General features: G+C 36.6%; 1 protein-coding gene, 1 long non-coding RNA gene and 1 other non-coding gene across 3 annotated transcripts; 1 reads left to right on the top strand and 2 right to left on the bottom strand.

Moving 5' to 3' along the window:
• Positions 1-4,121: 4,121 nt before the first annotated feature.
• LOC118761922 lies at positions 4,122-4,787 on the bottom strand. The gene is made up of 3 exons (XR_004997737.1): positions 4,706-4,787; positions 4,369-4,673; positions 4,122-4,336 (listed from the first exon to the last, which is right to left on the bottom strand). It is a non-coding gene; the product is annotated as an uncharacterized LOC118761922 (long non-coding RNA).
• Positions 4,788-6,794: 2,007 nt separating this feature from the next.
• On the bottom strand, positions 6,795-11,911 carry LOC115231546. The gene is made up of 2 exons (XM_029801548.1): positions 10,844-11,911; positions 6,795-7,016 (listed from the first exon to the last, which is right to left on the bottom strand). The coding sequence occupies exons 1-2, from the start codon at positions 11,909-11,911 to the stop codon at positions 6,795-6,797; spliced, it is 1,290 nt and encodes a 429-aa protein (XP_029657408.1).
• Positions 8,376-8,446, top strand: Trnag-gcc. Its single transcript has one exon. It is a non-coding gene; the product is annotated as a tRNA-Gly (tRNA).
• Positions 11,912-17,865: the final 5,954 nt, after the last annotated feature.

Below are 17,865 nucleotides of genomic sequence, written 5' to 3'. Positions count from 1 at the left end.
CCATACCGTTTACAGTAATCTCAAAGTTGGGATTAACGCCAATTACCTCTCGATTTCGGAATTCAAAAAACCCAATTTAAAAAAAATTATCGGAATCTTTTAGATTGTTCTGAATAATCAATTTTTACAATTTTATCGAGAATTTGAAAAAACACTTCGCTTTTTGTTCCTAAATTTTCTGCATTCACATTTTGCGGATTTTGCTCTCATATCAATAAGATATATAAAAATAGTAATATTTTTGATTTATAATTTGTGAATTTTTGTGAATTTTGGAACAAAATCACAATCGTAGACGAATGCAGGATATCTGTGCGAGATTTTATGTCTTTGATATCTATGATTTCAGATATTAAGTCAAATAAATTGTTCAGTTTATATGGTTTTGAAACTAAAGTTATTTTAATGTGTTGCTTTTTAGTTTTACAATGATTAATAATTTTTCAGAACAAAAAAGTCATTCGATCCAAATTTTTTTAAATTTGTCGCAATTCATAAAATAAACTAAATTTTAAATCTCATTTGAATTCGCCAAACAGTTTAAATTGGAATTTATTTTTTTATTCTATCTGTAGTTACAATATCTCTAATTTATTGTCTCTCCTCGGATATTCGCTCGATTCATAAGTTTGTTTTTGAAATTTTTAGTGATTTAATTTTTGATGTGAGAGTTCTTTGAGAAAATTATTAAATTTTGTTTTGAGAAACGAGAAATAATCATCGATTGTTCAAAAAATCTTTATAATGTTTTTTTTATAATAATTAATTATTTTAGTATTTGGCCGACTTGTTTGTAGAATCCAATTGTAAATTGACTGGTAAATATCAAATGCTTGCTACCACTGACTCATTAGACAAAATCAAATGTTGATTTGGTTACTATTGAATATACCTTTTATTAAAGTTATCCTTAGTTGTTTACCTTGTAATGCAGTTGAGGTAGTATTATATTTTAATCTTTAGATGTTTAAATATTTTATTAGAACTTTCCAAAAAGTTATCAAAACAAATAATCATTTAAACAAGAATATTCGCAGAGTTATCCATTTGCTATTTGATAAGCTACATGGGAACCCCCATACTGTATTAACTTCGAATTCATGATATGATTTGAGTGGTTTCCGGATTTACTTGGTATTTATATGGTCGAGAAAATTGTTTTTGTCTAATAAATTCAATTAACGTTAAATTCAGATGTAATTACTAATTTTTTGACACTTATGCTAATTACTAAATCCAATTTGTTGAAATGCTCTTTTCGGTTTGGTTACGAATTCAAAATGAAGAAAAATCAACATTTGTCATGGCATTTTATGATTTTTTCACTCGGTGTGAATATTTAAAATATAAACAATAGTTTAATATTTCTTTGGAATTCTTTTTTAATCATTTAAATCCCTCAGAAAATAAGAGTCATGAGGATTCAAACATTCATCCTCGTTGGAGAAAGCAGAAGCGATCTATTTCAGGCGATATATTTCCTATTTCACAAAGTCCTGAAGCATTCAAAGTTTCTCTTGAATTATTAGCGACGACTAAATCTTTGAATGATCCTAACTAATACATATGTCATAAAAATATTAAAAAAATATTTGATTTGTCAAAAAGTAACTTTTACTATCACCGACACATCCACAGATGTCCCTTCCTAGACACGTGATAATATAGTGTCACTCCTCTAAAATATTGAGATCTTTTAATAATTTTACTAAGAAAAACTAGAAAAGACAGTTTATTAAAATTATTAGCATTGCAATAAGATTTTCTGTGTCGGTAGTCATTTAGTCAGCAAGAGGCGCTGGACTACAACTTCTTGGAAATCTACAGAGCCAGAGAAAAGGAGGGATAAAGAGAGGAGTGTCATCCTCTGTTAACTTCAAAGGAATTAGTTTCTTTTATTAATTAAAAAGTCTGTGTCAGTAGTTCAACGTCAGTCTAACATAAGTCTAACATAAGAATCATAAGAACCATCCAAAGAGAAAACTTAAATAGTGCTTCCAAGTTTAGACACAACATAAAGTACTTCTTAAAAACACTAAGGAAAGAATCAAACTAACCAGAACAGCAAAAAGTGAGTCTGTGTTAACATAACCTACTAGAATAAACAATATCCATTCTCGGAGCGATTTACACTATTACTTTTTAAAAAACAAAAAACCAAATTAAGATAATTTATACCAAATAAAATATTGTATTATTTTTTTATTTCTTACTAAAATCGAAATAATTTAAGATCCAGTAACTTGAAAATAAAAACCACAAAAAGTAGACAACCTCGGCCCCTTCGTCAAAATCCTTAAAAGAAGGGATCCGACCGAAAGCTAATAATTTTATTTGTAAATAGTAGTTAACTAAAAAATAATTAATTTTCCAAAAGGTAAATGAATATTTTTCGTAACTAGAATGTCTTAAATTGCCTACGAGCTTATAATTAATACTATAATCAAGTAAATCCATTTCACAGCGCCACGCAATGGATGAAGAATTAGAAAAGAAATTAAAAATGCTGAGAATAAATATGTTCGAAGACGGAGAGAACGAGCCAATCTACGACGGAATATATGACGGACTGTACGACATGTGCAACACCGTATACGACACATTGGTCGAGGAAACGGCCCCTAATCAAACTTTGATTCCAAAAGAGACAAAACTAAATATTCGGAGTGCGATGGATGATTTCATAAAAATAATTTTGATAATAAATACTGGACTTGCTAAATATTTCGACGAACGACCAGAAGTAAATGATTTTTTATTTGAATTTTCAAAAATTGTCGACAAAATAATTCGATCCCTTGAAAATATTATCAAAATCATTCCAGAAGCTTCATTAAGCGCACAAAAAAATAAAAAATATTTATCTTCCATCGAGAAAAAACTTACTGAAACTAGAAAAATGTTAACAAAAACTTCAAGTATGCTGACCATGAAGAAATGGGGTTCGGAAACTTCACAATTGTTCAAAATTAACATCAAAAACACAGAATGCTTCAAAAAGATAACAACCGACCTTCAAAATCTGCTTGAGACTGTTCAAATAACCGAAGATCTCGCTCTATTTGGGGAAAATGAAGAAAGAATTATTGATAAAATACGAATTGAGTTTAAAAAACAGTACACGGCACTTGAAAAAAATATTGAAAAAATGCAGGAGATTCCGCTACTGTCTTCTAATCTCAGTCAAGAGTTCGTTGTGAGAAGAAAAAGGTCCTTCGCTAAAAATGACGTCTTGATCTCACAAATCCTAAAAAATATGGACACGGAAATCAAAAAACTCACAAAACAAAAGAAAAAATCAATAAAACAAGGACATAAAAAAATTATCGCACAATTTGCAAATTTTAATTCAATGATGTGCAATATGAAATCGGTTTTGGCCTTTCACAATGAAAGCCTTGACTTTAAAAATGTCTTCAACATGATTGAGGATATGATCACATTCATTAGCAGTCAAATTTCAAACACGTACAAGGCTGCCTGCTATTCATCAAATGAGGGGTCATGTGAGTTTTTTAATCAACTTGAAAATATTCTAAGTGACCTCAGAGGAATTTATAATTCAAAATTTGTTTAAAATAATTGTTTTAAAATATTTAGTGATTACAATTCATGTTTGTATATTTTTAAGGTTGATTTTTGTATGAATAAATTTAAGTGGTAAAATATTTTTAAAAATGATTAAATAATCAATTAAATAAATAAACTCAATCATCCAGACGAACTAAGAATGTTGACTATCTCCTTGGAATAACTAAATAAAATAACACCCCTCAACTCACGTGTCAAAATTGTGAATTCGAGTTCCGCCCAAAATAACCTGAAAAGGCCAATTTTCTGATTCCAGGACTCCAGCCTCAGCATAGGTGACTCCTCCAACAATAAATACGACAACTTTTGAGTAACCCCCTTTAGTTTGGGCTCCCTTCTTCACATCCTTTCCAAAAAACGGGTTATATTGCAAAGAGCTTGGAAAGTCAGTTAGTGATAGACTGTTTTCGGCAATCTCGGAAAGCAGGGTAGCCAAATATGGTCGGTAGCGTCGGTACAAATTGACAGGGTCACTTTGATTGGACTTGGAGGCTTTCTTCAAAGCCTCCCTCCACCGCAAAATAGTCCCATCAGCCCGATTACTCGACTTTTTGCTCAAAAAACGTTGAAATGACTGCGGAATTTGATACATTTGAGGAGAGACGTTCAACTTGAGTAAATGTTTGTTGAATATGTCGAGTTTGTAGTTGGCAGCCTCAGGAAATCTGATCAAACACAACAACGACAGTCGAATTGTGTCCAAGGCAGTCACATTCGGACAATCGGCAAACAAATTTCCAACTTTCTGCAATAAAAATTGTAAAAAACTCAAAATACTTGCATAACTTGAGAGAAATCTAATTTTGATGCAATAATGTCCTGTTCCAGAAGCGAAGTCTCGAACAGACTGTTTTCTGTGGCTATTCTGGTTAGTTCGCCTACAAGGTCGGAGTGTTGTGTCACCATTTCCACCCACTTCCTCTGTTTGGTGTACTTTTCCACAAATCCCTGAACATGCTGAACCAAAAAACCTTCATATATGACAATGACTCAGTCCCCGTTAAGCCTTGGCTAAATCCTTTGATCTTTTCTATACAACTGGACACGTTGGACACAATTTCATCGTAAAAAAGTAACCGATTCTATACACGTGGTTCAATAACGTCCACAAAACCTGTTTAAAAAATGTATTCGCTGAATTTAATGTTATTACAATCTGCTTTGAGCCTTTCGGTGTCAATTTTACCGTATTGTCGTGTATTCCTACCAATTCGTGTATCATAGCCTCATAAGTCCACTATGCTAGTGAACTCGGTTAAAGAGACCGAATTGATGACAGGGATCACTGGGTCTATATTCCGATCTACTATGACTAGCAGCGAATCATAGTCCTTAGAAGATTCGTTCTGCATGTCCAAAATATTTTTTAGCTCATAGCATATTTTGGCACAATAAGGGGACGAGCCTTGATGACGGATCTCGGGGTTTTGCCCCAACGAATTGATCACTGACATTAATCCCCCACAAACAAGCTCAAATGAATCTCCTTTCCAACCTCCATTATTCTATTATTAAATATTAATAAAATTACAACCATATGACATGTCTCAATGTTGAATGTAAAGAGACAGGGACCATGGGCATAGTAGTCTAAGCAAATTTCCTTAAGGGAGTAACCCAGATAAGAATACTCTGAGGGCCAGGATTCTCTCGTCGTTATCTGCCATGGCAATCCCTTCGATAAAGTCAGTTGGACAGTAACTTGAGAAATCTAAAATATTTTAATATTGGGGACATATTGCATAATGTGTAAATCGGGGGGTTGACAGTTCTTTGAGAATCAAATTATAATTAGAATTAGTCGGCTGCACAAAAATTATGGCCACTACGAAAGATAGAGACTCGCAAGTTTGGTTTTTTAATTGGTCGAATAAAAATACTTTTTTGTATAATAGTTCCGTTGGAGAATATATGTAGCTTACTATTTTTGCCTAATTTAATTATGTTTTATATTGTTACTGTATTGGCATCAAATAGCATTGCCTTCATTCCGGGACCGGCATCTTCAAGCATTAAATCTATGTAAAATTTTGCTCCTTCAATTAAATCCATTTTTATCAGCTAAACATGCACATTAGTAGCTACAGAAAGTCAATTACAATTTAAATAATTTTATAAAAAATATATTTTTTATTTTCGAAAACAAAATTAATAAAAGGATACAAAAGTCAGAACAACATTGTACTCAATAAAATGAGAAACAAATCATGCTTAAATTGGGATCACCTCTCAAAAAGACCTGAAGCAAGTTAAGGTGGAAAAGCTCCATAAGTAAAACTTCCTGCCAGTGAACTGAGAATAATCCACAACACCAAAATAATTAGAGTATTTTTTTATGGCTAGTTTTCTTTGAAGTGATTGATTAGCTGTAATTTTAACAAAATTGTATATTTTCATTGAATAACTTCGGATTTAAAAAAATGTGGTTTTTGGGGAAATTTATGAAATTGGAAATGTGGTCTGGCAAATGGCGGGTCAGGCGATGACATTTAATATTATTTTAAAAGAGAATTATTAATCTAGTCAAAATATGGAAGCTTTCCATGATTTTTTTGCCGCGCTTTCTTTGAAAAATTGTCTATTGAAGAAGGAACTTGGACTTTCATACAGACACTCGTGTTAAAGAAAACAATACCTACTATTATAATCTGGCACAAGTATATGATTTAAATCATTGAAGAGATTAATTCATTCGGTAGCCTTATAATAAAGCAAGCCATTCTTGTAAAGAAAATATTGAAAATGAAGAAAAAAACCCTAAATGATCTGGAAACAGAGGATGAAGGAGTGATGCTAGATGGTCATCTATACCATTTTCAAATCAATTTGTTAATTATAAACTTCAAATGAAATCTGCATAATTCAATTAGTCAATTACAAACTTCAAATGTCATCTGCATTATTCAATTTGTCGGGTGGGGAGCAGTTTTTGTGAGAAATTGAATCGGGGTGATGTGCTTCTGGTTGCTAAGGTCTTGGTCTTTTGACGTGTGGTCCTTCTGGATAACTAAGAAGCCATTTCCATCTTTCTTAATTAGGTGGCCAAGGGAACTTGGAATAATGTTGTTCAAATTGGAAATTTTCGTTATGCTAGCCGCGGCGGCTCGGCATAGTGTAGTCTCAATTTTAAGGCGGTTAGACCATGACAAATTAATACCCCATGCGGCTAAGGCATAGCCAATTGTTGGTACGATGAATTGTTTTTAGAGAGTGCCAAGAGCCGGAAACGGTTTCTTTAGTCCGCCAAATATCGATTTGATTAGTCCAATCTTTTTCTGACTGGATCTGATGGACTTTTCTAAATGGGCAGTTAAAAACATGTTGGTGTCAAAAGTGACTTCCAGAATTTTAGTGTTCTTTGTGAATGAGATCTTTTCGTTGTCTAGAAAAAGATCAGCAGTACGGCCTCCAGTTTTCCCAACCTTCTGGTTTTAATTTCACAATACAATATTTTATCATTCTCACCGTTTTGCGTTGCCCAACTCATTTCTTTTGTGAGTTTTCTTTTTCAAAAAAACTTTGACTTTAGCAATAAAAGCTGATTGTTTCAATTTTAAGTGGAAACTAAATTTCAGTTTATGTTCAAAAAAGGCCAAATCATTTCTTTTTTTTATTTATTTTGCTTCAACAATTTATTATAGTTTGTTCTTCAAGAATCTTTCTCGTCTACAAATGATTTCAATAACTTTCCGAAATGAAATGCTTTTTTACATTTTATGAGATTTTTTTTTTTTTTTTAATAAGAAACAAGAAAATTAGAGAAGAGAAGTTAACTAATCTAGATGAGTCGCCGAGCGGATGGACAGGCAATTTCCACGTAATATCGCGAACGATATCCGCTGAAAAAGCCAGCTCGTTTCACGACTGTCGTGACTCCTCCTCGAGATGATTGAACCAATCTTTGAGGGGAGTTTGAGGGCTTTGGGTCCAATTATCCCACTGGTCTCGAAAGCCAGGGGAATGAAGCAGCAGGTATCGGTCAAAGAGGCATATTTAGCAGTTTTCCTAGATTCGGCAAGGCCAGATGCAGATCCAGGACGAGAAGCGGAGTCGACCAACGATGAAGGAGAAAATGAGTCCACGCAGGTAACATCCCACACGAGTGCCATTCCCTTCCTGAACGGGAATAAGGTCGACCCGTCAGGGCGTTTTCCATCTCCACGGTCTAGTCCTATCGGTTCCAACATCGAGGGGAATCCAGCGGCGTTAAGCGCGCGCTTCACAACGTCATTCAATGAGGCGTGCCTGGGGATCCTGCCGGCACTGAGGCGACAAGAGAGAGGGTGTAAACTTCTCCTGTCAATGAGTTGTCCACATCTGCAATGGTGCGGCTGGCAAATCTCTATGCCAAGCCGTAAACAGATTCCGATGCGGACAGATTCGTCGTCCAGCAACATTCCAGCAGAGAAAATCGGCAAAGCGTCAAGCCAATCGCCCGAGTGGGGTTTTATGAGATTGAACGTATAATTTATTAAATAATTCGAATAAAAAAATGTAAAGAATTTTATGATCGCCATGATAGTCTATAAATTAAAATTGTTATATTTGTAGTAAATAAGACGAAGTGAAATTTAAATATTTACAAGAGTTGTAAAAAGTAGTATTATTTAAATAATAGAAAAACATTTTATAAAGACTTTTTTCAAATTCTTGATTTTTGCAAAAATATTTTTTAACCACTGCATCAAAACTAAAATTGAATAATCCTTTAAAGTTTGGAAACCTGAGCATGATTTAAAATAATCCAGATCGTAAAATGCCAAACAACTACGGTTTATGAAGCAGCGCCTGTGGTGTAGAGGTATCATGTTCGCTTGCCATGCGAGCGACCCGGGTTCGATTCCCGGCAGGCGCATTTTTATTTATTGAAACTGCTTAAAATTCTTACCTTTGTTATTTACGTTTAACCGGTTTTTGTTTTTTTGACAGTAAATTATTTGGGAGTCAATACATATTAGAAAGTTAGGATTCTCCAGTGGCCGCACTGCAAATAGCAAACGAGTTACCTCTCAAGATGCTGGTTTCCTGGTTGTCATTAGTTTTCTTTCAGCTTTTCAATGACCGGAAGAATCCTTTTCCTTTTTGTTATTTAAGTGCTATTGTGATTTTTAAATAGAATTTACTATTATCCATAAATATGATCAACTGCTGACATAGTATAGTATGGAGTTATCGGTAATTAACGGCCATATTTCAGAAGTACAAGACTCTTTGGGAATTGTGCGTTTCCTGCTAGCTGATACGAGTCTCGTAGTGGAAATGAGAAGACACTATTCGGATAAATTTTCCACCAGGATAAATACTCCTTAAGAGGACTCTCTTTCGGCAGTTCTCCTTGCAATCCTTTTGAAGCCGCGTTTAAGAACGTTAGAAAAGAATTGCATCACTTAAATAGTCATTTTGGGCTGACGACATCAATTTTGTATCTAAGAATGTGGAAATTCCGGCATTTTTTCTACGGCTCAACGAACTTGTTTTTTGAAGACAAAATCGTCTTTTTAGTAGCAGGTTTACAGAAAAGGATCTTTGTCAACAATTTCTTTTTGCCCTTACAATTGACGAGCAAGTCTTTCATCTGGGACGCCACTTGCACGGATACCTTCTCCGCCGGGAACATCTTGTCGTCGGCTTCAGAGCCGGGCTCCGCAGCCAACCTGGCCGAAACGCTAAAAATCAAGAAATACAGTGCATTATCTCACCGCCACATCTTTGCCCCGATCGCAGTGGAGACATCGGGAGTCCTCGGCCCCAGAACTAAAAAATTCCTTATTAAACTGGGGGATTTGGCAAGCAGAAGAAGAAATGATCATCGGGAACGGACATGGCTTTTCCAACGCATATCAATAGCCATCTTGCGTGTGAATTGCCATTCCATCCTATCCTCTGCTGCTAATTAAATATACATAATTATCATATTTTGAAAACTCATTTTAACAAAATAATAAAGAAAAAAAAAAGGAAACACTAATTGTTTAGTAAAAACAAATAAGTAATCCCAGCTAGTAAATATCACTTCCAATCACACTTGTCGTAGTCCCACATGGAGGAAATTCCAGTAATGGGGTCCTTGTTCTGTCTGAGCATCCTCTTGATCTGTGCCTCCTTCGACTGAACAGACAAATATCCTATCGAAATAAGGATAACCAAACAACTTGAGACATAATATCTCTATTTATTCTGAGCTAGAGAAGAGCTGGGGTAGTCAGTTGATTTGCCGAAGGAATTAGCATATTTACTGCGATACGAGATATAGAGAAATGCGATTATTTAAATATTTTTTAAGTTATTAGACAAATCTTTATGTTATAAAATGGTGTCACGCTTTTCATTTTTATGGCGATGGACAGTTTTTTGAATAAAGAAAGAGTTCTTTCCAAAGAACTCGGAGGAGAACCCAATTCTTTCTCTAATGTCAACAAAAACAATTTTTTGCTTTGAGACAGAAAAACATAACAATTCTTATTATGGAATGTGATGAAATAGAGTGAAGTCAGGGGAAACTTCCAGTCAGTTCGGAAGAGTTGGACTCGGCTCATCCAAAGACCTCGCCTTCTTCTCCTCGAATCCTTGCAGCTGTTGTCTTTTGGCTTAAATTGTAGGTCAAGCATTACATAGTTTCGACATGAATGCCAAATTTATATTCAAAACAAAAAAGAAGGATGTCGGAGTATCATTTTAAATTGCAAATTACAATGCCAAATTACAATCTCTAAATATAGACTAAAGAATAAAACACTCGCTAATGAAGAGAAACCACTGGCTGTTACCCATCATCTCTTGTTTGTACAAAAAAACAATTCAAATGAACGATCAAGAATTAGAATTAAAATCAAAGATAAGATAAATGTTTTTGACACCCTTGAATTGAAACAATAATAAATTAATAGTTAATCAGAAACTAAGCAGATCTCACTCCAGCTCGCTGCTATCTATTCTCCTTCTCTTGGAAGAAGAGCCTACTTCCAGCTGCCTCTTACTCCCCATTTACCACATCTGATTTAACCATTGCATCTTCTTTAGCATTCATTGGGTGGTAGTCTTCATTTTTGCATACCATCTCCTCATACCGGTTGGAAGCAGATACCTTCATTCCGTGCTTGTGTTCGATCATCATACTCTCGAGCGTTCTTTTCAGTACAACGGATTGGATGTATGTCCTCGTTCCTGCTTCAATAGATAGTTTCTTCATATAATTTTTGAAGCATTTCGAGGCAACTCCATCCCATGTCATAACCACAGGAATTATTTTTACTTGACAGCTATACAGAAGCAAAAGCTCGCTTGCCAGTAGATCATACTTGTGACACTTTTCAACCTCCACTTGCTTGAGGCGATCCTGTGAAGTAATACCCACTTCAATTAGATTTATTTCGTTTCTGACTTTGTCGTGAACAAAGATATCTGGCTTGTTGTATTCTACTTTTGTTTCGGTGAGGATTGTTGTATCAACCATGATTTCAATTTTTCCCGTCAACAGTGTTGACTGAACAGAATGTCCCTTCAATCGTCTTGCTTTTTTGAGTCCATACATTCGGCACAAGTTAAGGTGAATACACTTCACAACTTCGTTGTGTCTCCGGAGATAATCACTGTTGAGCATTTTACCACACTGAGTAGCCATGTGGTCAACAGTTTTCTTGCTTTTCTTACAATGATTGCATAATGAGTCAGCGGATGCAAAGAACAAGTTTCGATCTTGCAAAAGACAATACAATGCTTCGCTTCGTGGCCCATTATTTCCATTAGATAGCCAGTCTGAGGATGCAGGTAAATCAACATTAGGTTCATCCATAAATTTGAAGAGCACAGAATGTAGTGCTTTAGAACTAATTTTCTTTTGTAAATATTGTATCGGACTGGACTTTAGAGACTCAATAGTAATAGTCTTCTTATCAACAATTGCATATTTAGAGGATAGAAATCCTGCGATCATAGCCAAATGCCATTTATTTATTTTAATTACACGCAGAATCCCGGCCCTCCGTAAGCATATAGTTGACATATTTTCCAGACTCGTAAGGAACTGAAAGAGCATTAGTTCACTTTTGAAAGTAACTGATGAAAGCCCTCTTCCAAGAGCCTTCTGGTTTAAATACAGTCTCTCTTTATTTGCAGGTTGTAATCTGAGCGACGTAAGCAATTGCCGTATTTGTCTGTCAATATCATCAAATTCAGAAGGTTCAATATTGATTAGCCCAATATAATAATTATATAGTGACAATGCATATTCATTTATAGCACGAAACAGATTCACAGAGTTAAGTTTCGTTTTCGATAGCATAGCTATCCTCTTCTTAACATTCTCAAAGATAGAGTCCATAACTCTATTCTTAAGAACGTTGCTTCCACTATCTTCAAGTACACCAAAATACTATCGATTTGAAACTTGCTATCGATTTGAAACTTGCTATCGATTTGAAATCAATGGATTGTATATGAACGATTCGAGGACTGCCATCAAAGTCTCCCTCGACTCCCTCATAATACGCATCATATACACACATCTCTCATAAAAGTAACCCTTCACCCCCCCCCCCCAGCCTGGAATTGTCAGAATATAATCGTACATCCATAGCCTTGACACACATTCGAGTCAAACGGAAGGGGACTGACTCGGGAAACTTTTCTCGCATCATTGCCACCTCAAAACAATCCCCAAAGTCAATGTGGACCACCTTGCCAGTCATTCTATTCAACATTATATTGAGGGGGTGTCTGAACTACTCAGCACTCCTCTGACCTGTCACCGAGACCGAGAACATAGCCAACAATCGACATGAAGGCAAACGACTCGATAAAATTCTGCCCCCAAAAAAACCACGTCTAAAATGGAAACTCGAAGCAACATCGCAGTTGTTGGACTTGAGCCACAGAATGTTGGCCAGGTCAGATCCGTTAGTGGCCTCCATCGCCTTCTCAAATATTTCCATTCTCTGCAACGCCGTAAAGTTATCAAATCGACTATTTGAAAACTATTACTTAATAATTCCAAATAACCATTTCAAGTAATTTATTCTCAATGTTGGGCAGTATTTTCTGTTTCGGGCGATATTCTTTTATCAATGACTGCAAAGTGTCGGTTTGAGGAACAATCTGGATAAGTCCCGAATTGAATGACAAGGGAATGACAGCAAACTTAGTTATTCTTAAATTCTAGAACAACGAATACTCTATTTTCCTCTTCCCATCTTCCCTACGACGAAGGATTTCGTTGACTACCGACAAGAACTGGGAGACACGCTCGTCCTGTCGCAAATCCTCATGCCCTTTCAACAAGAACTCATATTTATTGCCATCAGACCCTACAATGCACAAGTCATACTCACCAATCAAGGAAATTCTCCTCGGTTTCCTTTTGGTTGGAAGTATCACGACTTGATCATAAAAACGGTCAATGGTAATCAACTCTCCCCCAGGAACATACGTCCCGGGAACCACCCCGCGAGTTTGCGGGCTTCAAACAACCTCGGGGACACAGAATGAAGCCGGAGAGACTCCAATTCTTTAATCTTTTTAGGCAATTGTATATTTCGAGAAGTCGACGGGCTTCGGTGAGGCGGGAGGAATATAGGTTAGTGAACTCGACTTCCCAAGAAGTGACAGGCTTCCTTTCAATCATGACGTAAAACTCATTCAATATGGAAAACATTCCTTTTATGTCCTTTTCTGAGTAGAGAAAATGCCTCGTCCAAACCTTCATACCACAACTTTTCCCAAGTCAGACCAACTCGAATTAGTTCATCCACGACCTACAACTGTCTAACAAATACATTAACCATAATAAAGTCATCCTTCACTTTCGAATCTTTCAGATGGATTGACCTGAGAATATCTGAAGCTGCCTTCACTTTTGAACTATTCCCAGAATTGTAATAAACAAGGAGAGGATAAAACAATGCTTGAGGGTGTGCCAGTCCAATCAAATTTAATAAATACTGAATTGTCTCCTTCACTGGGACAATGTCACTATCAATCATTGCAATCAGTTGATGCAAGACAAGCAGCCAATTGTCAATGTGGATCACTTGGAGAGCCCGAGTCATGCAATTGTGGATTACGGGAAATGATGCAAATCGGAGCCAAAGCATCGTGAACCTGCAATCTCTCAGAACCACCAACTCACCTCAAAATGTGCTGCAGTGCCAAACCGCTTGTCTCAGAGAACACAATAGTCTTCATGAATCCTTCCAAAGCATTGATGCAACAATCTATAACTTCCTTTTCCTTTATATAAGTACACCCAATGCTAGAAAACTTGGTTCGAATCAGAATCATCTGTCAAGTGGGGAGAGACACCAAAATTGTGACAGTAATTCACAATTTCGTAGTTCAGTCGGGCAAAGTTGTGCCACAACTGAAGATAAAACACACCAATCAACCTCGTAGACCTCCAGAGAATAAATATGTTTAAAATGAAGGTCGTTCACAACGTTCTGGACAATAGAAAGAAGTCTTTTCGAAGTAAGAATATTATTTCCATTAATCTCTTCATGAAGTACCACAAAATAATTTGTAAGTCTAAAATATGCCACACACACTCTACTTGGCAAAACTGTCGAATTTTTGACTTTTTGCATGATTAAAGGACAGGGTGTGGGGAAAGTTATTATTCTCAATAAACGAGAGCAGATATTTGTGAACCAATGTCTGGAAAGAAAAAGAAATGAGCTTACCTTTGAGTTTTTTTGACAGAGGTGAACGGCATAGAAATAATTCAACTCAGGGTCACACACAATTGTTGAAGTGCCCTCAGATCCAAAGAGCTTTCTGAGGTACCGTTCAGTCAAAAGTAATTTGGACGAATTAAGACATTCGTGAGTGAATTCCAATCGCGGGGTCATTTCTGTGATGGAATCGTAGTGACTCACAATTTATACTAACAAGCTGTCACTGAAACATTTATTAGTAACCCGCAGTCTCTGTGTCCACAGTGACAAAACCGAGGACTTGTTTAGCTCATTTCTCAACACCCCAACTGCCTCTCTCAACTCAGTTGACAAATGTATTCCAAAACTTGTCTAAAATACTACATCATTCAGCCACCTTATGAATATTGAACACATCCTCCAGAGAAGAAGACTTTAGCGAATCTGTTAGAAACCTGTCGTGGACATCAAGATACTAAAATGTGGTAGCAACACTACGTAAAGAGAAGAGTCGTAGTCACCTCTCACAATTGAATCCACTGCGTGGTACAATGAGCCTTCTGCCGAATGGGAAGAAATAAATTTAGAACAGTCAGAAAACAAGGGCCTGTTGTCTGTCTCCCATACTGAAAGTGAGCATGCCATTTTGTCGTCGAGTGATATGGAGTCAAGGTATGGCAACAATTCCTCCTTTAATTCTTTCCATCGCCCAAGGTTGGCAAAACATCGAAGACAATCACTCACACATTTATTCTTTTTGTATTCATACAAAGCAGACTCCCAATCTCCAATCTTCTCATGCCACTCTCCATGTAGCTTGTTCGCATCATTCAAATGCTGGGTCATTCCGGACACAACTCCCCACACGGATGATGGCACATCCAGAATGCTGTACAAACTGCAAAGAGATTCTGAAGTGCCCTCCTCGTGCTCTTCGTGGAACTCCAATTCTGCGTAATAAAGGGACTTTGTCAAGTCTTGACAGTTGTAGGCTACTTTGCGCAGAAGACAAGTATTTATGGGCACTCTGGTCTGTCTATAAGTCCTCAACACTGATACCGCAAAAAACTTTTCTAAATATTCCACCAAACTCAAAATGTAGAGATTGACTTGAGTATTGTTGGATAATTCAAATGCGGTCGAAAAGAGTTGCATAACCTGAATCATCTCGTCGCTGTTTATATCAGGGAATAAACATACAAACGCACAAAAAAACAAATCACTGCAATCCTCTTGAATAAAGTAAAAACCTTGAAATTGCCGGATATTTTTATGGCCAGTTGATAGCACTGGTTAATGGCTGACACATTGCACGTTATTATTGCTTCATTGGAAAGGCGATTCATCCAATTATCTACATCCTTGTATTTGTGGAGAATATCTGGCTTAGTCAACTAAACATAATAGAATATTCTATAACCAAAAACAATCCCGAATTTTCGTATTTCGTGATCGGTCTCACCCAACAAGTAGAAGAGCCTCTAATCAAAGATGAGATAAATTCAAGGTCCTTGTTACATAATAAATTACATAACCTAACAATTCCGCGGGATGCGTTCTGAATGGCTGTGATTTGATGGAAGGAAATCTTTTTTTCCACCAAAAACCTTTTAAGGTTTGAAAAGACCGAATGGAAGCGTTGGCCCATGATGTGAGCAATCATTCTTACTACCAAGACCGAGGAATCCACCACAGCCGAGGATGTGCTGCTGAAATACTTTGTAGTCATCACTCTGACCAATCACTCACCATACTCCAGGAAATCCGATTTGTACAAAATCAGGGCAATTGCCTTTAATCCCTCACCATTTTTCACTACCGATGACCAACATAATTGTCTCCTCGGAAATGTTTTCAAGGTCAGGACCGTGAAAATATCGTTGACAGTGCTCGTTTGGGAAATATCAATCGTCACTTTTTGAAGGAATTTCATAGTCTGCAGTGCAATATGCCACTAACCTGAAGAAGAACACCAGGAATTAAAATGTAATTCTGAAGCACTTTTTTGACGATTATTTGTATAATTTCCCCATATTTCCTGAACTCGTGGGTAATCACTGAGGCCACTCTCTCAGCCACGACCAAGACTGCCATGAGCCTCCTCATATTAACACTGCACTGTTCCTACAAATCAGATAACCTCACAACCATAAGAATCTTCATGATCAACGAAATGTACGACCTCATGTGCAATTTACAAATATCCAGAAGACAGGACAAATATTTCATACATAACTACACCTAACAAATAAAATTACACCCTAATGATGATGTCATCAGCGGAATCCATCACTTTGAAGAGGACGGGCAGTATTTCTGGGAGATTCTTAACTACTTTGAGTCCCATCTCACTGGCAGTGGCGACCAACACATCGATCATGGCCTCAAATTCTATACGGCAATATTTGCCCGAGTTGATCAACGTCATGACCATCTTGATACACACTGCGTTGAAATAGTCCTCAGAATGCTTGAAATTCCTATCCACCAACAAGTCACTGCTGATTGTCTAGGTTTGACTATGATATGAACTGACAGTTTATTTTTGCATCTTTCACTGCTTCCGGGGGTCTGAGGTTCGATAAAGGAGAGTCCTCACATTTCTTTCGTTCACAATAAAACTCCATTTTATCCAAAGACATAATTCCGACCATTCCCAGTAGTTGAGTTATCTACCATGTATGACACACACAAACCTCAATTTCCAAAACACTAGAGTTTGCAGTCCTCAGAAAGGCCAACATTTTAGTACAAAACTCTAAATGAATTGATTTGGGAATGTAACACGTCGAAACAATCATTGATTTCAAGGATTTTACCAAAATCTTACAGATTAGACAGCATTTTTTACTATTTTCTGTTCTTCTCCAGCACGTTCCATCAGATATAATGCAGTCACACTCAATGCGTCCATTAGTTCTCTGACTGATGAAGGGACCATCTAAAAATGGGCAATTCTCCGAACCATGGCGATTCTGACGACAAGTAAATACATCATCACTGCATATGACGTGTGCCTTTTCAGTTTAGCCGTTGATATTTTTAGGAAAATGCTCTAAACATGGCCCGGGACAGCAAACGTTGAGAAGCGAAGTGGGATTGTCCGTCATGATTGGAATAGCAGACAAAAAGTGGAAAAATTGGTAAATAAGACTGGCTGTGAAATATGTGAAATATGAGGGATCAGTCTGCTCATAAAATCGTTCAAATATTTTTCCTGTTGGAAAAACTGGTAGAACTCATCTTGCTCATCAAACACAGAAGACTTGTGTTTCTGAATGTTCACAAACACCTCAAAAACCATGTGAAAAAAATAGTCGTGAGTCCGAGGGTTCTCAACACGTTCACTGACCTCATTAAAGTCGACCTAAAGACCCCAAGTCAGCACAAACAAAAAAAGGCAAGAGCACAGTCACCAGGGCTTTCAGTCCGAGTAGAGAACTGTACCATTTTGAGTTTTTATTTGGATTGGAGGTGTTCAAACCGCAAAAAATTAAAATTATCAAATTCTGATAAATCGAAAAATTACTTTAAATGGTATTTCACAGGCAGCCGGTGTGGTTACAGAATGGGAAATGAGGCGAGTGAGGGTCGAAAGGGTTTCTTCTCTCATTCCGACCTGAAATGG

Source organism: Octopus sinensis, unplaced genomic scaffold (assembly GCF_006345805.1).
Source record: "Octopus sinensis unplaced genomic scaffold, ASM634580v1 Contig18731, whole genome shotgun sequence".
NCBI lineage: Eukaryota > Metazoa > Mollusca > Cephalopoda > Octopoda > Octopodidae > Octopus > Octopus sinensis.
This window is presented reverse-complemented; position numbering and strand designations above follow the sequence as displayed.

Bases quoted from the DNA above. Each gene is read 5' to 3' on its own strand.
- LOC115231546 (XM_029801548.1), bottom strand. From the start codon at position 11,911: ATGGACTCTATCTTTGAGAATGTTAAGAAGAGGATAGCTATGCTATCG. The intron at 7,017-10,843 runs GTAAAAATAATT...AATTAAAACCAG, and splicing joins TGCTTCTGTATAGCTGTCAA to AAGGTTGGGAAAACTGGAGG.